General features: G+C 37.2%; 1 protein-coding gene across 2 annotated transcripts; it reads left to right on the forward strand.

The window, feature by feature from the left end:
- The first annotated feature begins 7,975 nt into the window (after window positions 1-7,975).
- Window positions 7,976-20,862, forward strand: mest (mesoderm specific transcript). Of its 2 annotated transcripts, none has more exons than XM_022671781.2 (12): window positions 7,976-8,191; window positions 10,210-10,384; window positions 11,060-11,139; window positions 11,936-12,013; window positions 12,098-12,234; window positions 13,368-13,426; window positions 13,623-13,663; window positions 13,758-13,828; window positions 14,027-14,128; window positions 14,961-15,037; window positions 17,457-17,520; window positions 18,813-20,862. In XM_022671781.2, the coding sequence occupies exons 1-12, from the start codon at window positions 8,171-8,173 to the stop codon at window positions 18,928-18,930; spliced, it is 1,023 nt and encodes a 340-aa protein (XP_022527502.2). In that variant the 5' UTR covers window positions 7,976-8,170; the 3' UTR covers window positions 18,931-20,862. The 2 variants fall into 2 exon arrangements, with proteins under 2 accessions (XP_022527502.2, XP_049330975.1); XM_049475018.1 differs by having other exon boundaries at window positions 7,994-8,168.
- The last annotated feature ends 1,252 nt before the right edge of the window (window positions 20,863-22,114 follow it).

Genomic DNA, 22,114 nt, shown 5'->3' on the forward strand with positions numbered 1-22,114 from the left:
GTAATAGTGTAATTTAAACGTATGCTATGCCTACTGTACTGATTTTAGACATCAAATTACACCAACATGTAATAATAAACTACATCATTCTTATGTTGTGTGGTAATTCCGCTCGTGATTCATATTACTCAGGGTGTTTATTTTACACCTATTTTGTTTGGTTTGGACTTTGACTGTTCAGTTTTGGCCCGAACCGAAGTATCGGGTGTGACACTGGTGATACGTGCTCCGGTGTTCTGCCGAGTTCTGCTACCCTGTCAAACCGTGCTACTCTAGTGTAGCTTTATTTAACTGTAAAAGTACTCAATAATAACCATATTACAGCATGTTGCCAGTAGAAGTGCCGATAGATTTAGCGTTAGTATATTTAGATAGCATAAATCACTGTATCACAGTAACTTTACGGCAAGATAAGGTCATTACATTTTTTATATATGTATATATATATATATATATATAATAATTATTGTGTAGTATTATTATTCATTTCCTTTTTCATTTTTATGCAATGGCAGTGGGCTTCTGTAATGCACAAAAAAAAACTAAAAACAGATTTAATATAAAAGAAAACACGAGAAACTATAAAAATGAAAAAGTGTACGTCATCGCATGCGCAGTGGCTTTAGGAAGCACGTATCGATGGGTAGCACAACTCGACAGAACACCGAATTTTCTTCAGAAAATGAACTGGTGTAAAGTGCAGCGCGTCACGCAGAAACATGAACACAAACGCTTAGATTGTGATTGTAACAGTAGGTTAATTCTTATTTATTAACATAAATAAAAGGAATATGAGGATAATCTTTTAAACTCATTCTGCTGCGGGGAGGAAAAGCCTGTACGCGAAGGGGAGTCGGATTCTGACAGAGAGCTAGAATTCAGCACATATTAAAAAGCAAAGCAACTTGCCTTTTACTCCGCTTCCTAAACTGCAGTGTGAATCTACCTCAAAACTGACCGGGCCAAATCTATTATATACTATAATAATATTACTATAATTATAATTTAACAACCTGAACCACATGGTGCGAACTCTTGTCCGGACTTCCAATAGTTAAAAACGCACCTAATCTTCATCTATCTTAAAATTTTCATTAAAACCACATATTATTATTTATTTTTTACAAACAAAGGATACATAGATATTTTTGGGCAGCGCATTTAAATGTTTAGTCCGATTTATAGTTTTTTTAAAGGATACGATATTCTTGGTTTTACAAATTTTTAAAAGAAATGAACCAAACAAAATAATTGTGCCCTTAAACAGTTATCATGTAAAACATGTATTATGAGTAAACTCAGTTGGATCATTTGGAGATTATGTTAAAATTTCAAATGTAAAATTTGATCAGTAGTTTTTTTTAGCAAGGTTATGGATACTGAGCATGTTAAACTGGACAATGGAAGAATGGTCAATTTTGCCAAAGACAGTCATCTGCTGAAAACGTGGATTGATCTTCAAGTTACACATTTTATGAAGTTTTCACTGAGGCCTTGTGTTTGAGGGGAAAAAAAAGTATTTTAACCTTTTTTTTTACCAGGACATAGTGGACAGTTTATACTTTATATTAACTAAGTATATGGAGAAAAAACTATATATTAGATGTAATTATGAAAATAGGCAAACGAATAACTAGAGATGTCTAAATTATTTAAAACGTTGTCCAAGCTATATAGTTTGACCACAAATGGTCAAAACTCCAGTTTATTAAATACAGTCCAGGCTTTAGACTAAGTTATTGTTTTTGTGAAGGAAAAATGAGTTTTTATGAACCGAAACATGAATCTAGAGGAACCTGCTGAGCCCATACAGATAAGTTTCAGAAAAGAACTGTATTAAAGCGGTGAATACCACCAACCCAACCCCCACTAGAGGTGCCTGTTGGGGGTTGGGAGGCCCTGCCTCGCACCATGTGACCCCAGGGCCGCCGCTCTGCATACGCAGACAACGCAGCCAGCGTTAGGCCTCAACCATTTTGCAGTTGCAGGGAGCCAAATTGACTGAGAATGAAATGTGTTGAAATTATGACATTATTAAATTTAAAACCCAATGTGAATTATTTATGATACGCTCATCTTTTTTGTCTTTAAACATTGCATGGGGCACCTACTCTACTACTTAAAAGCGGCACGTTATTATTTTTGTGCATAATATAATGCCCCCACCCCTATTGCCTGAAATGGCACGGCTCGGTTTGCTCTGTTGGTTGTTGCCAGATGTGACATTTTCCAGTCAAATAAATAATCAAAAAATGCATGGAGGCGCTAAATCTTGCGCATGTTTAACCATTTTTAAAGTGTATGTGGCCATTCTATACAAAAACTTGTCCAGTGCAATATTTGTGTAAGTTAAAAACTTAAAATAAAATAAACAAATAGGATGAAAAATCGTAACTTATCTGGCAACCTTAGTCCTAACTAAAGTAGCCTCCCTGACCAGTTATGCTTAGGGCCTCCAAAACCTTAGCAGCGGCCCTGTGTGACCCAGTCCAAAGTAGAAGACTGTTCTTTTAACCATTTAAGGACCGCTGTGTACACATTTCCAAATGAACCATTTCAATGACAATGCAACACGTCAGCTGTGGACTTTAACCCCTGCTACTCACAAATTACAAATAACTATTACAAATAACAAAAACGTTATTTGTAACAGTAATACAGCCCATCAATGACTTTCTAAAGAGAATAATTTAATTTCAGATGAACTATTTCTGCTATTGAGACAGAATCCACTAAACATTTATTTATAAAAGCGATTTTATTTGGACATTTATAAATAATTAATTTACAATTAAAAGGAACACCTAATAATTTTATTTAAAGCCAGTTCATCATATGGCCAACACTTAATAGTTAATCTTACTCGTTAAATATCTACTAGAGGAAAGTATACATGTGGTGTAGTGATTGCAACCGTGTTGTCCTTGCTTAGCTTCATATATTTGCATATTGAATAAATAAAATGTCTTCCTCTTTCAAAAAGCCATTAACTTTTCAAGTAATAAACTGCACAGCCCGTGCTATTCCACAGTTGTAGCAAACTCTTTCCTTGTTGATTTGGGATGTAGAATTTATTTTAAACCATACATAAAACTTGACATGCATAAAAAAAAACATTCATAAAAGAGCAATGCATTAAAATGTATTTAACCCTTTAATCATTTATTTAAAGCACACATTACAGGGACACTAAAATAATGTTCATTAATTTATTGAAAACGTGGTTTTATCTGGAGTTGCACATCTTTTTAAGTGTGCACAGAGACCTTATGTTTGAGAAACAAAATCTTAAGTATTTTAAACCATTTTATTTTTATTATTGATACCAGGACATGCTTGATAGCTTACACTCTTAACCAAGTACGGAGAAACAGTGTATTAGATGTAATTATGAAAATAGGTAACCTAAACAAGCGTTAGAGGTCTAAACTAAGAAAAGTATTGTTACTTTAAATAATTAGCTGGTTCAAGCTTTATACACGTGTTTGGAGTGTAAAGCCCAAAAAATAAATACAGCCCAAGCTTTAGGTGTTAAAAGTTCAGATATTGAAACACTTCTACTCAATTACTAAAACTGACAAAACAATCAACAACCTATTTACATATGTTAACACACTTTTTATATACGTGATGTATGTTTACGTATACTTATAAAATCTACTAGGCAACTGTTGCTAAGCAAGATAAAAGCATAGCTACTAATTTACCACCTCCCTCCCCCAACCATGAGGGACTTACCAGTGTTTGGCTTAAAACCAAGGAAACAGACACTGAACCGATTCTTTTGAATCGATACCTGATCACCAATCACGTGGTTCTGCCGAATGAAGAAGCAGGAAGTCAGTGACCACGTGTTTTTTTTTTTTTTTTTTTTTTTTTAGAAACGTGAATCAAACCTTGATAAATTATAATAAACTTAAGACAAAATTAACATTAGACAAACACGATCTCAAATTTCCAAAATAAGAGTTTTATTCATCAGTATTCACAGATTTCTTTTTTAAACAAACAAATTAACAAGAGCATTATGTACTTATGTATAAGAATGCAATATTTTCTTCCCTTTTTTTTTTTTTCCAATTAGTTAAATAGCAAAACAAGTAGCTATAATTCAGCACAGCTTGATAGAGGAGAAAGTTACCGGAAGCCTCGAAGCCTGGCTTCTCCTCCTGAAGCTGAACCACCATCAGCGGGGTCTGAGGTCTGAGCGTGGAGAGATCAGCCAACCTGCAAAAGTCTCACATGGGCAAGAAACTGCACGCAGATCAGATCAGACAATTCACCACATCTTTGACACAAAGCCAACCAACACCTTCAGACTGACCATGGATACCTGTGACAGGACCAGGTTTACCTGTAGGTCACCGTAACGGGGTCTGACCAAGCCTGGGCGGGGCTGGAGATGGTGCTCTCCGGGGCAGCGACGCGTCTCCTCACTGCTGTGAGACAAACCAACCCTTTTAATTAATTAACCAATTAGTCAATCAATTAGTGCGTAAACGAAACAAAATAAATAAAAAACCAACATGACCATGCAATATATATAACGTTACATTGGTTGTAAAACAAAAACAAATACCATTGACAGACATGTGTTCTGTCTAAAAGTAACGTATAGTACAATAATTGCAATAGTCAAAAAAGTTACGCACACAGGCAAAACGCTTTGGTTCATCTGCTCGCTTTCAGATCTGAAGTAGTAACTTTTATTAGTAGTTTTCTTCTACTGGAGATCAGATCTCGTGGAGAAAGTACACGTTCTCGAAGTCCCTCTGCTGGAAGTCCATGGTTTCTTCATCTGAATACAAAGACGAATAAAAGTGCTCATCTTCAGTCCGAGAAACATCAGCAGATTTCCGCTCAAAGTCGTTTAAATGCTGCTGTGTCGAGATGTTCACTGGATCACTGTAGGCCTGATCCATCAGGTACTGCGTGGTGTTCCTCGGGGCCATCGCTCCACATGGTAAGCGGTCGGTTCTCCAGGCCTCCTGCGGTTCCTCACGGTGTCCAAAAGTTCTCCCCACCGTCCTGCAGTGGCTCATCTCCATTCTTTTCCCCTCCACGTATTTACGAAGCGCTGCTTTCACCAGATTCACGTACAGAAACCTTTTCTTCATCGGTTTGGACCAGGATTGTCTATCAGCGCGCTTTCTTCTTCCTTCAGCGACCATGGTGTCAACGCACATAATCATCAAAATATCGCCTAAAATAAGTGAAGTAAAGGTAGATATCTATAGCTCGCACTGATAATACTACCAACAAACGACTGAAGAGTCGAAACAGCAAGAAAAAGCCGTATAAAACTAAAAAGAGTAGCTATTTATCAAAGAAGCTCTATCTGAGCTCTACTCTCAGCTGCTGCTCCGTCGTATGTGTAACGTTTGCCGAGTCACCGCCGGTAATTACGCAAAAAAGCAGGCGTGACGAGTTCAAACATCAGCCAATCACAGGCCTCAATATTCCGGATATCCGGTTCTTCTACTTCTCCACTGTAAAAGTCTCCTCTCCGAACTCTCTACCCCCCCCCCCCTTTATTTTTTACAGCATAGAGGAGATCCAGTAATTAAAAAAATATATAATATTCTCTCATAAAAACTGACAACATTTCTCCCAAATTCCAGATAAAAAAATATTGTTATTTATAGAGGTATTTATTTGCTGAAAATAAACAATGGCTGAAATAACAAAACAGACTTCAAATAATTAAAAGAAAACAAGTTCATATTCATGAAGAAGTTTAAGAGTTCAGAAATCAATATTTTGTGGAATAACCCTGGGTTTAATCACAGTTTTCATGCATATTGGCATGTTCTCCTCCACCAGTCTTACACACTGCTTTTTGATAACTTTATGCCTTTATTCCTAGTGCAACAATTCAAGGTGTTCCAAACAAAGGAATCAAGACAAGTCAAGAGGCTTTTTATTTTTAAATTATTATACATTTTTGTATACAATACTATATAATAGGTCAAATTCACAGAATATACATCCAACATCACAAACAAAAAAACAAACAAACAAACAAACAAACAAACAAACAAACAAACAACAAACCTAAATAAAGAAAACAAAAAATGGGCTTAAAAAGTTACTTTAAAAGTATCAATGGAATTATGACATTTTTATTTTTAATTTGTCGAAAATTAGTCAGTATATATATATTTTTTGTTAAGATCACTTCTATAAAAAAAATCACATGAAATAGCATCGTGGTCTGCGTCCGAAATCGTGTACTTCCATACTGAACAGTGCACAAAAGCAGTATGTGAGTTTGTTCAAAAAGTGGTGGAACTTTTCTGTTGTACTGATTTTAAATTGTATATATTTAATATCAGAGCTAAACATTGTAATTTAATCGCTACACGCTAGAGGGCGCCCGCGAGGGAGTCCTCAATGAATAGGGGCGAATGGAGCTAAACGGCTAAAACTCAAATTAAATATACAAATTAGCTACATGCGCGGGATGTTCCTTTGATTTTAGAAAGGATACTGAAGTACTTCGCTAAAAAGCATATAAAACAGCCTTTATATATATTATATATTCATATATTTCTATTTCTATACAGCGACTGCTTCTATGAGCTGACTGGACGGTAAGCCACAGCTGGTTCATGGAGAGACTGTGCATTTCATATAGCCGCCGTTATAGCAGAAAATAGCTGCCTACCGCTAGAGGGAGCCCGGGAGTGAGTGCAAAATGAATGGAGTTGAATGGAGTTAAATGGAAGGAAATTAAATTTAAAATACTAACCATTCACCTGGCCAATACATAACTTTAATTGTCGAAAGTATAAGTATGTTTTGTTAAAAATAAACAAAGGAAGCTCTATATTTAGGTTTATAAACAATAATAGACTCTGATTTTGCTCAATAGCTCCATATGAACCCATTCATTTTGGTCTAACTCGGGAGCGCCGTCTGGTGGCCAAACAAACCCATAACACAAAGTTTTCTTAAATTACTATAAAATTTGCTCTAAAATTACATAAGAAAATATTTGATGACAGTAGGGAAAGAGAGTTGTATATAATATTAGATAAGGTTTAGGTTTCATTAAGAGTAATTCCTTGGTATTAGTTAGTATTATCTAGCTGTTGATATTATATTTTAGTTAAATAACCATTTTTAGTTATAATTACTTAGCTAAGTACTTGGTAAGCTATTTAGCAAAGCTGTTAGTTTCTGCTTACCAGTACACGTCACGCACTGTAGTACTATGTGGATCAGCCTAAGTTTTTGCTCTAAATGGCTTTATTTTTTCCCCTTACATTACTTTCACTTTTATACTTTAAGTACTTTAAATTAAATACATTTCCTTAAAGAGTAAAAAGCTCAAGTTGACAATTCAACTTCTACAAAAGTACAGAAGCTCTCCAAACCATCACTGATCATCAGTAAATTTTGCATTTTATTTGGAAATCAAGGGACAAATGTCCTCCAGAGTCTGGAGGAAAAGTGAAGAGACACACAGTCCAAACTGCTTGAGGTCTAGTGTGAAGTTTCCACCAATCAGTGATGGTTTGGAGAGACATGTCATCTGCTGGTGTTGATCCACTGTGTTTTATCATCAATTTTATTATATCAATTATCAATTATATTATAAGTCAGTGCAGTTTTGTTTTCCCAGAAAATTTTACAGCACTTCATGCTTCCCTCTGCTGACAACTTTTATGGAGATACGGATTTCATTTTCCAGCAGGACTTGGCACACTATTCAAATTTTCTGACACACTGATTTTTGGGCTTTCAGTGGCTGTAAGCCATAATCATCCACAATGAAAGAAATAAATGTTTAAAATATATCACTTTCACGTTTTGAACTGAATTACTGAAATAAAGTGAAATAAACTTTTCAATATTTATTATTAAAAATATGATATTCTTATAATTTTTTAGATGCACTTATCTGGTAGATTTTAGTTAATTTTATTCTGGTCTAAACTGTAATTTACCATCCGCGCCGCCAGGGGGCCTGAGAGCTGCCGCTCCGCAGATCCAGCGGGGGACCTTCGGCTCCTGGGCTGAACTCCAGCGGATCAGTCTCAGGCACAGCACGGAGCTCAGCCCGCCGCGGAGCCGGGGCTCCACTCACCTACAGCGGCACAGCCTCACTGCAGAGCCGCGGAGAGGAGGCAGCAGCCCGGCCGCAGCGCGGGAGCAGAGCCGGGGTATGAGCCGCCGGAGCTCGGCTGTAGGTATTCTCAGTGTGTTAGTGTGTGATAGTGGAGCTAATCTGTGTTAATCTGATCACAGACTGTCTCTGATAGTTTTTCAGACATGCAGAAAGAGGTGTGTGTGTGTGTGTGTGTGTGTGTGTGTGTGTGTGTGTGTGTGTGTGTGTGTGTGTGTGTGTGTGTGTAAGACTAATGCTTACCTGTAGTTCAGGTAGAACAGCAGCACAGGTGAACAGCAGTCTTTAAAGATGGGCTGTGTCTCAAATGTAACACATGCTGCCTACTTAGGCAGGATAGTGCAGCTAGCTATTAATGTAGCTTTCTGTTTTATTTGAATACTAAATAATAACAGCTAACGTTATTATTAAGAAATCACAGCTAAAGGATCATATCTATTAGTGAATTATGACTTTTAATATGATACCTAACTAAATATCTTCATACTGATACTAAAGCGATACCAATGCAAAAAAATAAAAAATAAATAAATATTGGTATAGGAGAAGATTGAAGAACACGCAACTAAAAATGGTTTGTTGTTTATTCTTCATTTCAAGTAAGAAGATAATACATTTATTGAATTTCCCATTTAGAATCGAAGTTCAAGAAAAGAACCGAGTCCTTGTTCAGTGTTTTGATTCACTCATTGAATGAAAAAAGCAGAAGAAGCCGGACAGTAAGACCTTTTAAAAGCTGGAAGACTTTTATTGTGTGATATGTGTGGTGTTTAGACGCTTTAAGGAACTTGGAGGAACAAAATGGTTTGAGTTTTAAGTGTAAAGTTGTTCTACTCATTGAGTGAATCAATTCACGAATCGAGTGAAGATTCGATTCAATGATTCAAGACATTGTTTTTAAGCCCATATTTTGACACTGGATTATACTTCAGAACTGGAAAGTGAGAAATACAATTACTATGATAATTATTATTATTGAGTGTTTTCCACAATGGATTAATCACAGAGAGCAATGACACTGCCGTTTTTACAATCAGTAGGATTTCTTTCTTTCTTTCTTTTTTTTAAATAGTTTATTTAACAGGGACAGTGTTTATCAATTAACATTACTGTAAATGCACCAGAATTAACCAAAAGGCTATTTTTCATCCGTTGTCCCTGGACAGATCTTGAAATTGTCTACCTAAAAACAACATGAAGATTACAATGAACAATGCAAATATAAAAGAACAATAAAACCAATATAACACAGTGTATAGGTTTGCTAAAATACAGCTGTAGCTGAAAAGACACTCTAACTAAAGATACTTTTCCCAAGAAAAAAAAAAAAAAAAAACAACAACTGTGAATATACTACTTTTAAACCTATTAGAAACACAAGTGGCATCAGGGTTGGGTTGAGGGGAAGCACTATCCCCAATCCTAATAATGCTGACATGTTATGGCATGTTATGAGCCAGTTTTTTAAATGTTCTAGCTCTTTCTTGCCATAAAAATGCTTTATGCTGATGTGTTGAGGTAATCTTCAGTTAAAACATGCAATTTTTTGTGTCAAACTTGGCGCCTGCTGCCGTTTGGATTAAATTACCGGTACTAAATAAATGGGCCGTTGTATTGTTTATAATAAGTGAGTGTTGAGATACTTTTCTAGTATTGGTATAACTTGTGCAACACTAGTCCATACTTAGGAAACTTTATGATAGGGCTGGGCAATATGGTAAGAAAAAATTGTATTAAGATGTTTAATGATATGTTCATTATCACATGTTCAACACATGTGAACATATCATTAGTATTGATTCATATCAATATTTTCACAAGCAAACAAAATGCATTAGTAACGACAGATTACTTAAATAATTAAATACAGTAACTGCTTTATCCAATTATACTGGACTAAATACGCTTTTCATAATCAAATGTGCTGTTGATTGGTGTGTTTTTAAGCATGAAATACTTTTAAATACTGTTAAAGTGTGTTATCTGTTAAAGTAAGGCATCGAGTCAGCATTTCATGTGTTTGGTAAATGCACAGTATGCTCAGGTGTGTGTGTGTGTGTGTGTGTGTGTGATTGCAGGCTGCAGTGGAGTGCGGGATGGGGAGGGAGTGGTGGCTGCATGTGGCTCTTCTCTGCATTCCCCTGCTGGCCGTCTACCTGCACATCCCTCAGCCTCAGCTCTCCCCCGCTCTCAACACCTGGCGCACCTCCGGACGCGTCTTCAGCTTCAGAGGAAACAACATCTTTTACAGAGGTGAGCTCAGCTCTCTCATACTCTTCCACAGATGTAAACTATAGTTTCCAGAATCGTTCCGTGTAAACTGTTAAAAGTGAGAGCTCCTTGTCGAGGTGTCAAACCTTGTAAGCAATGACAGCAGTGTGGCTGTAGGTTTTTACTTCAAGCCAAGCAGAAACACAGTTAATCAGCTGTTTAAAGAATGAATGAACAAGCGATTAAACAACAGGAATCACACACCAGCATTTTTTATTCTATAGTTTCACACCAGACCACTCTGATAAAAATTCCCTGTGTCTAAAGCATTTAATTATGTTGAAGTTTGGAAAATAATAGAATAAAATGCCTTAAGAGAGGCAAATAAATTGTAGCAAAAACACCATATGCTCTATATTACGACACACCTTGTTGAATTAGGTCAAGAACGCTAATGAATGGGAATTTTGAGGTTCACATTTATATTAACTCTCATTATTTTACTTTGCCTACATAAATAAAGCATTTCTCAGACACTGAACTGTACATTTTGGTGTATAGAGAATTATTTAAGTTGCATTCACTGTTGCTTTACTTACTATATGTTACTTAATGAATTATTTATTTGTTTTAATAATTGTTCTAAAAAATACAATGTTACTGTTCATAAAAGTGAGTTTATTGATGGCCTCATTATATTTTAATGTTCTGTAACAGATACATTTGGTGCTGTGGGGAGCTCAGATGTGGTTGTGCTCCTTCATGGTTTTCCAACGTCAAGCTATGACTGGCACAAGGTAATCTGACTTTAATCTTCATTATTATTCATTGCAATAACATCTGTCCTCTCCAGATGCATAATATTATAAAGAGAACATATTATACCTGTTTTGTACTTTTTATACGTTAGAATAGGTCTATGATTAGAAGTTAGAATAGGTCTATGATTAGAAGTTAGAATAGGTCTATGATTAGAAGTTAGAATAGGTCTATGATTAGAAGTTAGAATAGGTCTATGATTAGAAGTTAGAATAGGTCTATGGGCTATACAAAAAAGTACTTTACACAAAATCACTTGCGCACAAAAATTCTATTCTTACCAGTTTCAGACCCTTTCAGAATGGGCCGTTTAAGGGTTCTGTCGCTCTTATGCAAATGAGCTGTTGCTGGCCACGCCCGATGAGCGTTTACCACATGTTAGTGTTAGCTTGTGCTAAATGGCAAAACACAAACAAGCTGGTTGATGCACTATTATTTGAAAGTTCTTACATCTGCATCATCTGTTGACTTGCATTATACAGTAGGTACAGATCCCTCCCTCAGACAAAGTCTACTGGCAAATTCTGCTGTGTACTGTCGGAGGTTCTCAACCAAAATGACCCAATTGGTGTTTCTTTAACTGATCTAGTGGGTGTGTTTCCTAATTGTGACGTTACTGGATCAGTGGGAAATTTGAGCAACCTATATTTGTGGTGTGTGTGAATAGACAGTTTTTTCTGAGTGGATATAGAAAAAATAGACCCATTCTGTGGCAGCTGTTTAAATACAGTATATAAAGAAGAAATCAATGGCACTTGTTTTTTTGTTTTGTAGATTTGGGAGCCTCTGAATCAGAGGTTTAACAGAGTTATTGCACTTGACTTCCTTGGCTTTGGCTTCTCAGATAAACCTGTAAGTTATCATTATCTTTATTTTCTTAAAGTCAAACTATATCAGTTGGTCTTCCTTCACCTCCATCACGTCCCTGTGTTTTAGAGACCGCATCGGTACTCCATCTTTGAGCAGGCCAGCGTAGTGGAGGCCCTCATCTCTCACCTCGGCCTCACTGACCAGAAACTCAATCTCCTCTCCCATGATTATGGAGATACTGTCGCACTAGAGCTTCTGTACAGGTGAGCTGACTTTTTTTTAATTATAACACACTCCTGATCAATATAATAAGACAATTTACAAATAGTAAGAATTAGCATTTTGCACTATTGGATCTTAAGGTTTTAAGTAGGGCTTTACAATGCAAAAAAATCAGCAACTTTGAAGGTATCCTCAAGTGCAGTTGCAAAGACCACCAAACACAGTATTATGATGAAACTGGCACTCATCAGTGCCACAAACAGCTTATGTAGTCTTTGTAGCTTTCAGGAGTAGATTAGCATGAACCTATTGGCCCCATGTTTAATTTTGTGTTAAGGATGAATTGGGGATTAGTTGGGGGGTTAAAGATGAGGTGGGGATGAGTTGCAGATGAGTTGGGGGGTTAAAGATGAGGTGGGAATGAGTTGCAGATGAGTTGAGGATGAGTTGGGGGGTTAAAGATTAGGTGGGAATGAGTTGCAGATGAGTTGGGGGGTTAAAGATGAGGTGGGAATGAGTTGCAGATGAGTTGGGGGGTTAAAGATGAGGTGGGAATGAGTTGCAGATGAGTTGGGGGGTTAAAGATGAGGTGGGGATGAGTTGCAGGTGAGTTGAGGATGAGTTGGGGGGTTAAAGATGAGGTGGGGATGAGTTGCAGGTGAGTTGAGGATGAGTTGGGGGGTTAAAGATGAGGTGGGAATGAGTTGCAGATGAGTTGGGGGGTTAAAGATGAGGTGGGGATGAGTTGCAGGTGAGTTGAGGATGAGTTGGGGGGTTAAAGATTAGGTGGGAATGAGTTGCAGATGAGTTGGGGGGTTAAAGATGAGGTGGGAATGAGTTGCAGATGAGTTGGGGGGTTAAAGATGAGGGGGGGTGTTAAAGATGAGGTGGGAATGAGTTGCAGATGAGTTGGGGGGTTAAAGATGAGGGGGGGGGTTAAAGATGAGGTGGGAATGAGTTGCAGATGAGTTGGTAATTCGTAATCCAGGTCCAGAAAGTACAAATCCACCCCAGGATCCAGAACTGGAACAAAATCCTGGTAATTATTTTTTACTATCTGGATCTGGGTTAATACTGGGTTAATACTCCACCCTCACACAGGGTGGAGTTGGTTGTTTGTGATTGTTTGTCTGTGTGATCTTTACGGCTCTTACATGCAGTGCTTTCCACACAGGACTGACCACAGTCGAACTGGACACCTGGCCATAAACAGCCTCTGCCTTTCAAATGGAGGTACTTTTCATCCTTTTCTGGCTTAAACAGCTGAAAACCCACTTTTCAGCTCCGACTGTTCTGTGTTTAAAACCCGGAAGTGTGAAACTATCAACACACAAGGGTGTGATGCTTTTGTATTGTGGAACAATTGTATTGCGCAAAATGCTGACACAGAGATTTGCTGAATAACTTCTGATATATTTACTGTTGAAAGGTATATTTCCTGAGACGCATTATCCAAGATTTGTTCAGAAGGTAAGTCCAAATTTTATTTACCATATATACCTCACATTTAAATCTATATATACATTTTATATAAAGTGTTTGCATGTTTTATTGATGTCTGTAGATTCTGAAGGACTCTGGCTTCATTTCTCCAATTCTCACTCGTCTTATAAACTTCCAGTTCTTTTCTAGAGGGTAAGTTAGACTGTTGCTGTTAGACAGAAACCTTCTAACTCCAAAATTACAATTTTACAGTGGAAAAAGTCCTTTTATTCCAAGTAATTTCAGAACATTGCTATTGATCCTTTAATCAAAAATGGAGAGGCATTATTCTAATGAATAAAAAAAGGAAATTATTAAATCGTTCTGTTCCTTTCTATGACTGTCTGTCAGGATCGGAGATGTGTTTGGTCCGTACACACAGCCGACTGAAGCTGAGTACTGGGACATGTGGACGGGCGTCCGCTTTAATGATGGAAACTTGGTGATGGACAGGTAAGAGTGAATGTGCAAAAGTCATGTACTAACTCTCTTAATTAATCATAGGTGTGTTTTAGGTGTAACATGAAATAAACCAATCAGTGTGTGACTTGTCATTCCCTTTAAGAGCCAGGTGAGCTCTGACTTTGGCGCTTCGTATCCTAACAGCGCAACGCTTTAGCACGTCTCAGCAGAGGATACTGAAGGTCATTTAAAGGAACAGCAACATTATTTTATGCTTTGTTTGGTCTATGGTTGATGTAAAAGCTGGATTTGCACACTGCAGTGTGTTTATTTGTGTGTGTAATGAACGAGGCTTTACACTTGCCGGGTGTAAGCAATGCACATGGCACTCTTGCATGGTCAAGATATGATTGTGCAGCTGTTGACTGTTGACAGGGTTTTAATCGGTCAGTGGTGCACCTGACCTGTATTTTCCATCACAAAGATAGACACACCCCAGAAATTTACCTAAACACACCTCACTTTCAGACCACCACCCCCATCAGTGTATATTTATTCCTAGACTCTGATGCTATTTTAACAGTGCGTGCGCAAGACGTGAAAATAGACTGTTCACAGGGTGTAAGATAGCAATGAGCATTGTGACGCACCTTTCGCAGGATATACAATAGAGTTTATAGAGTTTTTAAAAATAATAGCTGTAGACTTCCATTACTTTTAGCTAAATTAAACTAAACGACTAAAGACTAAAACTAAAGAAGTGAACTTTGGACGTTAAACTTTTGTTAGAAAGCTTTTCTCTTTTTTTTCCCTATTAACACACATCTAGTTTATGTAATAAAGTTAAGTGTGTTCTGTTTCTTTCTCTTCCTGTATTACGCAGTATACTGCAGTATATCAACCAAAGACTGAAGCATAGAGAGAGATGGGTGGGAGCACTTACTTCAACTTTAACCCCATGTGAGTACATTTACCACACACATCTAACTATCCCAGTTATTGATAAGATAGTTAATAACTGTGAAATAACTAATATCGTTTATCACAATCATTTCTGAGAGGATATAAATTGTCCACAAAAAAAATCTTATTGTAGCATTTATTATCAGTTACTGTAATTTACTGTAATTTGCCTTTAGCAAATTCCTCTAGAATTAAGTGTAAAGGATGGTATTATGTTAATGCTGCCCGCGTGCCACTCTGCCACGCTGTGTAGTAAAAGGCTGACGCTGGAGATAATGCTCTTTACTGTGTAAAATTAATACACTGGGCTGGAGGCCGAGTGAGTAAACGGCCTGCTGAGGTTAAGAGCTTTAATCCACTGAAAATCTTTCGAGGAGCTGCTTAGCCTCACCTACACCCCCAACATGCGCTTTATGTGCACACGGTTCTGTTTAATATAACAATAAAACAGTAAAGACTCATCAGTGGTTCTATTTTCCTCACCTTATGATTTGTGAATTGTGACATGAATAATCAACTTAGTTAAAATTGTTTTGTATGTAATTTACCTCATAGTTTAGTGACGAATCAAATGAACATGCCATTTTATTTATTCATATTTTAAACTTGTTTACTCAAATAAATAAAGATTTTACGTGGTTGGGTGGATGGGTGGTTGGGTGGGTGGGTGGATGGATGGGTGGGTGGGTGGATGGGTGGATGGTTGGGTGGATGGATTGGTGGTTGGGTGGATGGATGGATGGTTGGGTGGATGGATGGATGGATGGTTGGGTGGATGGATGGGTGGTTGGGTGGATGGATGGGTGGTTGGGTGGATGGGTGGTTGGGTGGATGGGTGATTGGGTGGGTGGAAGGGTGGGTGGGTGGATGGATGGGTGGGTGGGTGGGTGGATGGGTGGATGGTTGGGTGGATGGATTGGTGGTTGGGTGGATGGGTGGATGGTTGGGTGGGTGGGTGGATGGATGGGTGGGTGGGTGGGTGGGTGGGTGGATGGATGGGTGGGTGGGTGGATGGTTGGGTGGATGTATTGGTGGTTGGGTGGATGGATGGATGGATGGATGGATGGTTGGGTGGATGGATGGGTGGTTGGGTGGATGGATGGGTGGTTGGGTGGATGGGTGGTTGGGTGGATGGGTGATTGGGTGGGTGGAAGGGTGGGTGGGTGGATGGATGGGTGGGTGGGTGGGTGGATGGGTGGATGGTTGGGTGGATGGATTGGTGGTTGGGTGGATGGATGGATGGGTGGTTGGGTGGATGGATGGATGGGTGGATGGGTGATTGGGTGGGTGGTTGGGTGGGTGGGTGGATGGATGGGTGGATAAATGGGTGGGTGGATGGGTGGGTGGATGGGTGGATGGGTGATTGGTTGGGTGGTTGGGTGGATGGATGGATGGATGGATGGATGGGTGATTGGGTGGGTGGTTGGGTGGATTAGGTATATGTAGTACACAGAATTTACAAGAGAAGGAGAAGACAAAATGCTACAGATAAAAATACAATAAATTATGTATATAATAATAAAATAAGTATAAAAATAGTCTTTTAGTGTGTGTGTAATGAAGGTAGTGCAGTTAAACACAGTAAAACAACAATGAACACCAGAACAGCACAAGTCAAAAGTTCTGACGCACCGTAAATTAAGTGTTTTTTTCATTATTTCAAAAAGGTTCTGCATTGTAGATAATTACTAAGTACTAATAACTATTAAAACTAATACAAAGTAGCACATTTTGCTTAGATTAGACATTTTAGGCTTTCAGTTAACAGCTGTGCTGAACTTATCAAGAGTTAATTACTTGAATTTCTTGTCTCTTAATAAAGTGTTTGAGAGCATCAGTTAAAGTAAAGTAGTGAAGAGGTAGAGTTACAGGTATACAGTGAATATCTCTATTTAAATAAAGTTCTAATCCAGATTATGAAAAGCAACAACTACTCAACTAAGTAAAGAAAAACATACTTAAAACAAATGAAAGTTAATCAATCAAACTTTGAATGTATACTCAAGTGCAGTCACTGTAAAGACCATCAAACATGTTATATGGTGAAACTGGCACTCATCAGGACCGTCCCAGAAAAGGAAGAGCAAGAGTTTCCTCTGTTAAACAAAAAATATTAATCGGTTTATTAGGATAGATTCATCCTTATGTGTTCCTTCATAGTCCGGATCACTTCAGTATTTACTTATAATGTAAGAAAAACTTAAAAAAATGTAAAACATTGAATGAGAAGGTGTGTCTAAAGCGTAAATTACACTGCCTGACTGTAAGAGGAGCCCAAGAGCAAGAAATAATACATTTTCACATATTGCTCACTATAGTAGTTAACTTTTATGGTAATTCCTCTTTTCATTACTGTGCTTAAAAAATATATATTTTATATTTATAATATATATATATGTTTTCTTGTGTGTTTCAGTGCACATGATCTACGGACCACTAGATCCAGTTAACCCACACCCTCAGTTTATTCATCTCTACCAGTAAGTATATAATGTTTCAGAACATGATATGATTAGTTTACTGGGAGTACACTGAAGTACTCTTTCTTTCTTTTACAGTGGATTTTGTTTGATTTATTTGATTTAATTTATTAATAAAATATTCCTAAAGATAACACCTATTTATCTCTAGATAAAGGGAACCCAGTTAAACAAATGAGACAAAAATATTATACTTGGTCATTTATTATTTATTTATTGAGGAAAATGTCAGGACCTCTTTCCATGAACTGAATCTCAAGAAAAGTTGGGTCATGCAGCAGGACAACGACCCTAAGCACACAAGTCGGCCTACACAAATTAAATAGTTCAAGTTCATGTTTTAAAATGTACACAAGTCAAAATCCTGACCTTAATCTAAAGGAAATGTTGTGGAAGGATCTGAAGTGAGCAGCTAATGCGAGGAAACCATATTAACCACCAAAATCCCAGAGCTGAAACTGTTCTTTACGAAGGAATGGAATAAAATCTATCCAGGCCAAATTTTAACAAATTGAAAACCTCTGGAATTTAATCAAGAGGAAGATGGATGATCACAAACCATCAAACCACCAAACTGAACTGCTTGAATTTTTGCACCAGGAGTAAAGCAGCATAAAGTTATCCAAAAGCAGTGTGTAAGACTGGTGGAGGAGGAGAACATGATGCCAAGATGCATGAAAACTGTGATTAAAAACCAGGGTTATTCCACCAAATATTGATTTCTGAACTATTAAAACTTGAAAAAAAATTGAATATGAAAAAATATGAAAATTGAATAATTGCTCTAAATGACAATATTTTTATTTGGAATTTGGGGAAAATGTTGTCTGTAGTTTATAAAATCAAACCACAATGTTCATTTTACTCAAAAACCTACAAATAGCAAAATCAGAGAAACTGATTCAGAAACTTTTACCCCTTACAAAAATGTAATATTGGATCTTTTTTTCTCAATAAATAAATTAGTAAGTATAATACTTTGGTCTAATTTGTTTAACTGGATTCTCTTCTTATCTACTTTTAGGACTTGTGTGAAAATCTGATGATGTTTTAGTTCCTATTTATACAGAAATATCTAGGAAATTCTAGGAAATATTAAACACTGATCTGAAACATTTATCTGCAGTTGAAAGAAGCAAATTGCCTTTTTTAACCGGGTTATTAAAGCTAGATTACCTGCACTTAAAAAGACTAAACAAAAGAAGAGATAAGAGATGAATCACCTGATCTGATGATTGATGTGTTGTCAGGTTGCGTCAATGTTTCAATGTTTATTCTTTTAACACCCACAGAAAACTGGTTCAAAGGTCGACTGTATCAGTTCTGGATGAACACGTCAGTCATTACCCACAGCTGGAGGACCCTACAGGCTTCATGAACGCCTACCTCAACTTCATCAACTCATTCTGAGCAGAAATCATCCACCAGAGACTTCGATAACAGTAAAGAAACAGTGACAGTATTAATCTGAATTTAAACAGTATGAATAAGGGAGGAAACAGACACTTGATTTGACTTTTTCTTAAAAAAAATAAATAAATACAGAAATCTTCGAATGTTTCTATTGACAATAGCATACAGTATTTTCTTTGTATTTTAGCCCGAAGATGACCACGTGCTTCTGACCAGGCAGTACCTGGACATATAAACCTTTCCAACACCTACAACCTTCAACTTTATAGCCACAAAACGTCGCAGACTAACATCCTATCCAGACGGGATTACGTTAGTTTCTCAGGGGGACGTCTGTAAAAAAATATTTCACACTTCTACTCAGTAGAAGATAAAACTCCTGCATCCGGACTGCATTTGAAAAAAACAGGTCACATGACATTGCATGGGAGTTCAGTAGCTCCTCCATTTCCACTCGCTGTTTTGTTTTTAATGTGGATCTCCGTGGAAACGCACACCCAAAATTATTACGGTGCGCGGCAGTGGACAAATTGCTATTTTATTTATTGAACGCGAGGAGCCGAAACTCAGAGATGTGGATCCGGACGGGACTAAAATTATCGGAGGACCACGAAAAAGAGTTCAGCAAAAAACAGTAGATAATTCAGCCTATAATTTTCTCAGAGGACGTCTGAGAAAAACATAGATGATCGTTCCGGATGGGAATAAAATCACAGAGGAAAATTACCCCAGAACCCCCTGAGAAACTAATCCCGTCCAGATAAGGCTTAAGAGCCCTATTTTAGCGATCTATAGGTGAACCATCAACCGTGCACCTTGCAGCTTGCAGATTTAGGGCATGTCAGTGTGTCTTTGCTATTGTAACGACGGGAAAAGTACCACCTTGCACGTTTCAAAAATGCAGAAAGAACATGTACTAATTATTTTAATTAATCATGGGTGTGGTTAATTTTGGGAAATTATTGGGAAATAAATCAATCAGTGTCACTTGCCTTTAATTCCCTTTAACAGCCAGATATGCTCTGAATTTGGCAGATTGCTATTTTAACAGCGCAGTGCTTCTGCGCTTCTCAGCAGAAGAAACTGAGATGCACGTTCACGCTGTGATGGTCCGCAAAGAGCTAATTCACAGGAACAGCAATGTTATTTTATTTTGCGTTGCCAAGATAGCAATGAATGCCTGACTTTGACTTGTGTCTAGGTTGTATTCAGTCAGTGGTGCACTTGTGTTTTCCGTTGGAAAGATAGAGATAGCAATAAGGCAGAAATGTACCTAAAAAAAAAACCTCCACCTATTTCCAGACGCAAGGTGTAAAAATAGACTTCTGGCAAGGTGTAAGATAGCAATGAGCATCTTGACGCACCTTGAACAATAAGGCACTTCTCACCAGCAAGAAAAAGTTTAAAATGCTGAGATACGCACAACTAAAAATGGATTAAGAAAGAGAAGTACTGGTGCCAATAAAGAGGGTTTAATTATGAAGAGCTCAGTTTTTCAATAGTGTTTTATTCATCAGTGTAATTATGACCTCACGTATAAAGAGGTGGAGCCTAATGAGAACGAGATAACTGGTTGACCTGCTCATACAATGAATAAAATAACAGGAAAATGTCTGTATACTTTTCACACTGTAAGACAAAGCCATACAATTTGCTGTATTTTCCCACTGTTTGATGCCGTTCTGTCAGCTGTTTATTAAATACACTGAACAAATATAATCATAAATCATATGCAAAAAAAAAGATAATTATGCTGAACCATAATTCTGACCAAAAGAGACCAAAAAAAGAGAATTCCTGCAGTAATCAGAGCCTATTAATAAAAAATGCTCTACAGCTCCGAGCTTCCTCTGATATCTGATCTGATGTTGATTGTATTATTATTAAAAAAAAAAAAACCTGGACTAGGTCCATGACTGCTACCATACAGCCTTTCTGTGTTTGATCTATTCATTTTAACACATGACGGTTTTGATCGATTTCCTTTTTAAGGGCGTGTTCACACCTGCAAAACACTGCACTGACTTTGGACTTGATAATAAAACACAGTGGATCAACACCAGCAGATGACATGTCTCTCCAAACCATCACTGATTGGTGGAAACTTCACACTAGACCTCGAGCAGTTTGGACTGTGCGTCTCTCCACTCTTCCTCCAGACTCTGATCCCTTGATTTCCTTCAAATAAAATGTAAAATTTACTGATGATCAGTGATGGTTTGGAGAGACATGTCTGATATCTGCTGGTGTTGATCCACTGTGTTTTATTATCAAGTCTAAAGTCAGTGCAGTTTTGTTTTCCCACAAAATCTTACAGCACTTCATATCTTACAGCTTCCCTCTGCTACTGACAACTTTTATAGAGATGTGGATTTCATTTTCCAGCAGGATTTGGCACACTGCCCACACTGCTCCAAAAGTACACATTTTTGGATTTTTATTAGCTTTCATTAGCCACAATCATCAACAATAAAGGAAATAAATGCTTAAAATAGATTACTCTGTGTGTAGTACTAGGGCTGCAACGATAAGTCGATATAATGGACAATGTTAATTATTTTAATATGTCGACTAATCGTTAATTTGTAAGAGTCCTGTATTACACAATGTGCTGGGGTAAATGGCTCACTCAAACAGTTTAAATTCAACTCAGTTTGTGTTTTCAAAAGTGCCCAAACACAACAGATTATATATTTACTTACTAAATATCAGTATTTGCACGTTTTAACAACATCCAGACATTTAAATGCCCTTTAAATCTCATGTTCAGCTGTTTTTATTGTTTTTAGAGAAAAAAAATCGTTGACTAATCCACTAATCGGAAAAATAGTCGTCCGATTAGTCAACTTTCAAAATAATCCCTAGTTGCAGCCCTATGTAATACATCTGTATAATAAATAAGATTTACATTTTAAACTGAATTACTGAAATAATTAACTTGTCAGTGATGTTAAACATTTTTGAGATGCACTAGTAGATAGTATTGTTTCTGACTTTCAGACAAATTACAGAATATTAAGTCTGTCTTTAAACAAACCAGAGAAATAAAAAAAAAAAAAAAACTGGTGTTGTGATGAAATCCAGTTTATGCAGCCGTATTAACACAAACACTTAGACTGGGAATACATTTATTTACTGTAACAGAAGATTAACTACAATTTAAATGGTTATAAACAGAAAT

This window comes from Astyanax mexicanus, chromosome 2 (assembly GCF_023375975.1).
Source record: "Astyanax mexicanus isolate ESR-SI-001 chromosome 2, AstMex3_surface, whole genome shotgun sequence".
Classification (NCBI taxonomy): Eukaryota; Metazoa; Chordata; class Actinopteri; order Characiformes; family Acestrorhamphidae; genus Astyanax; species Astyanax mexicanus.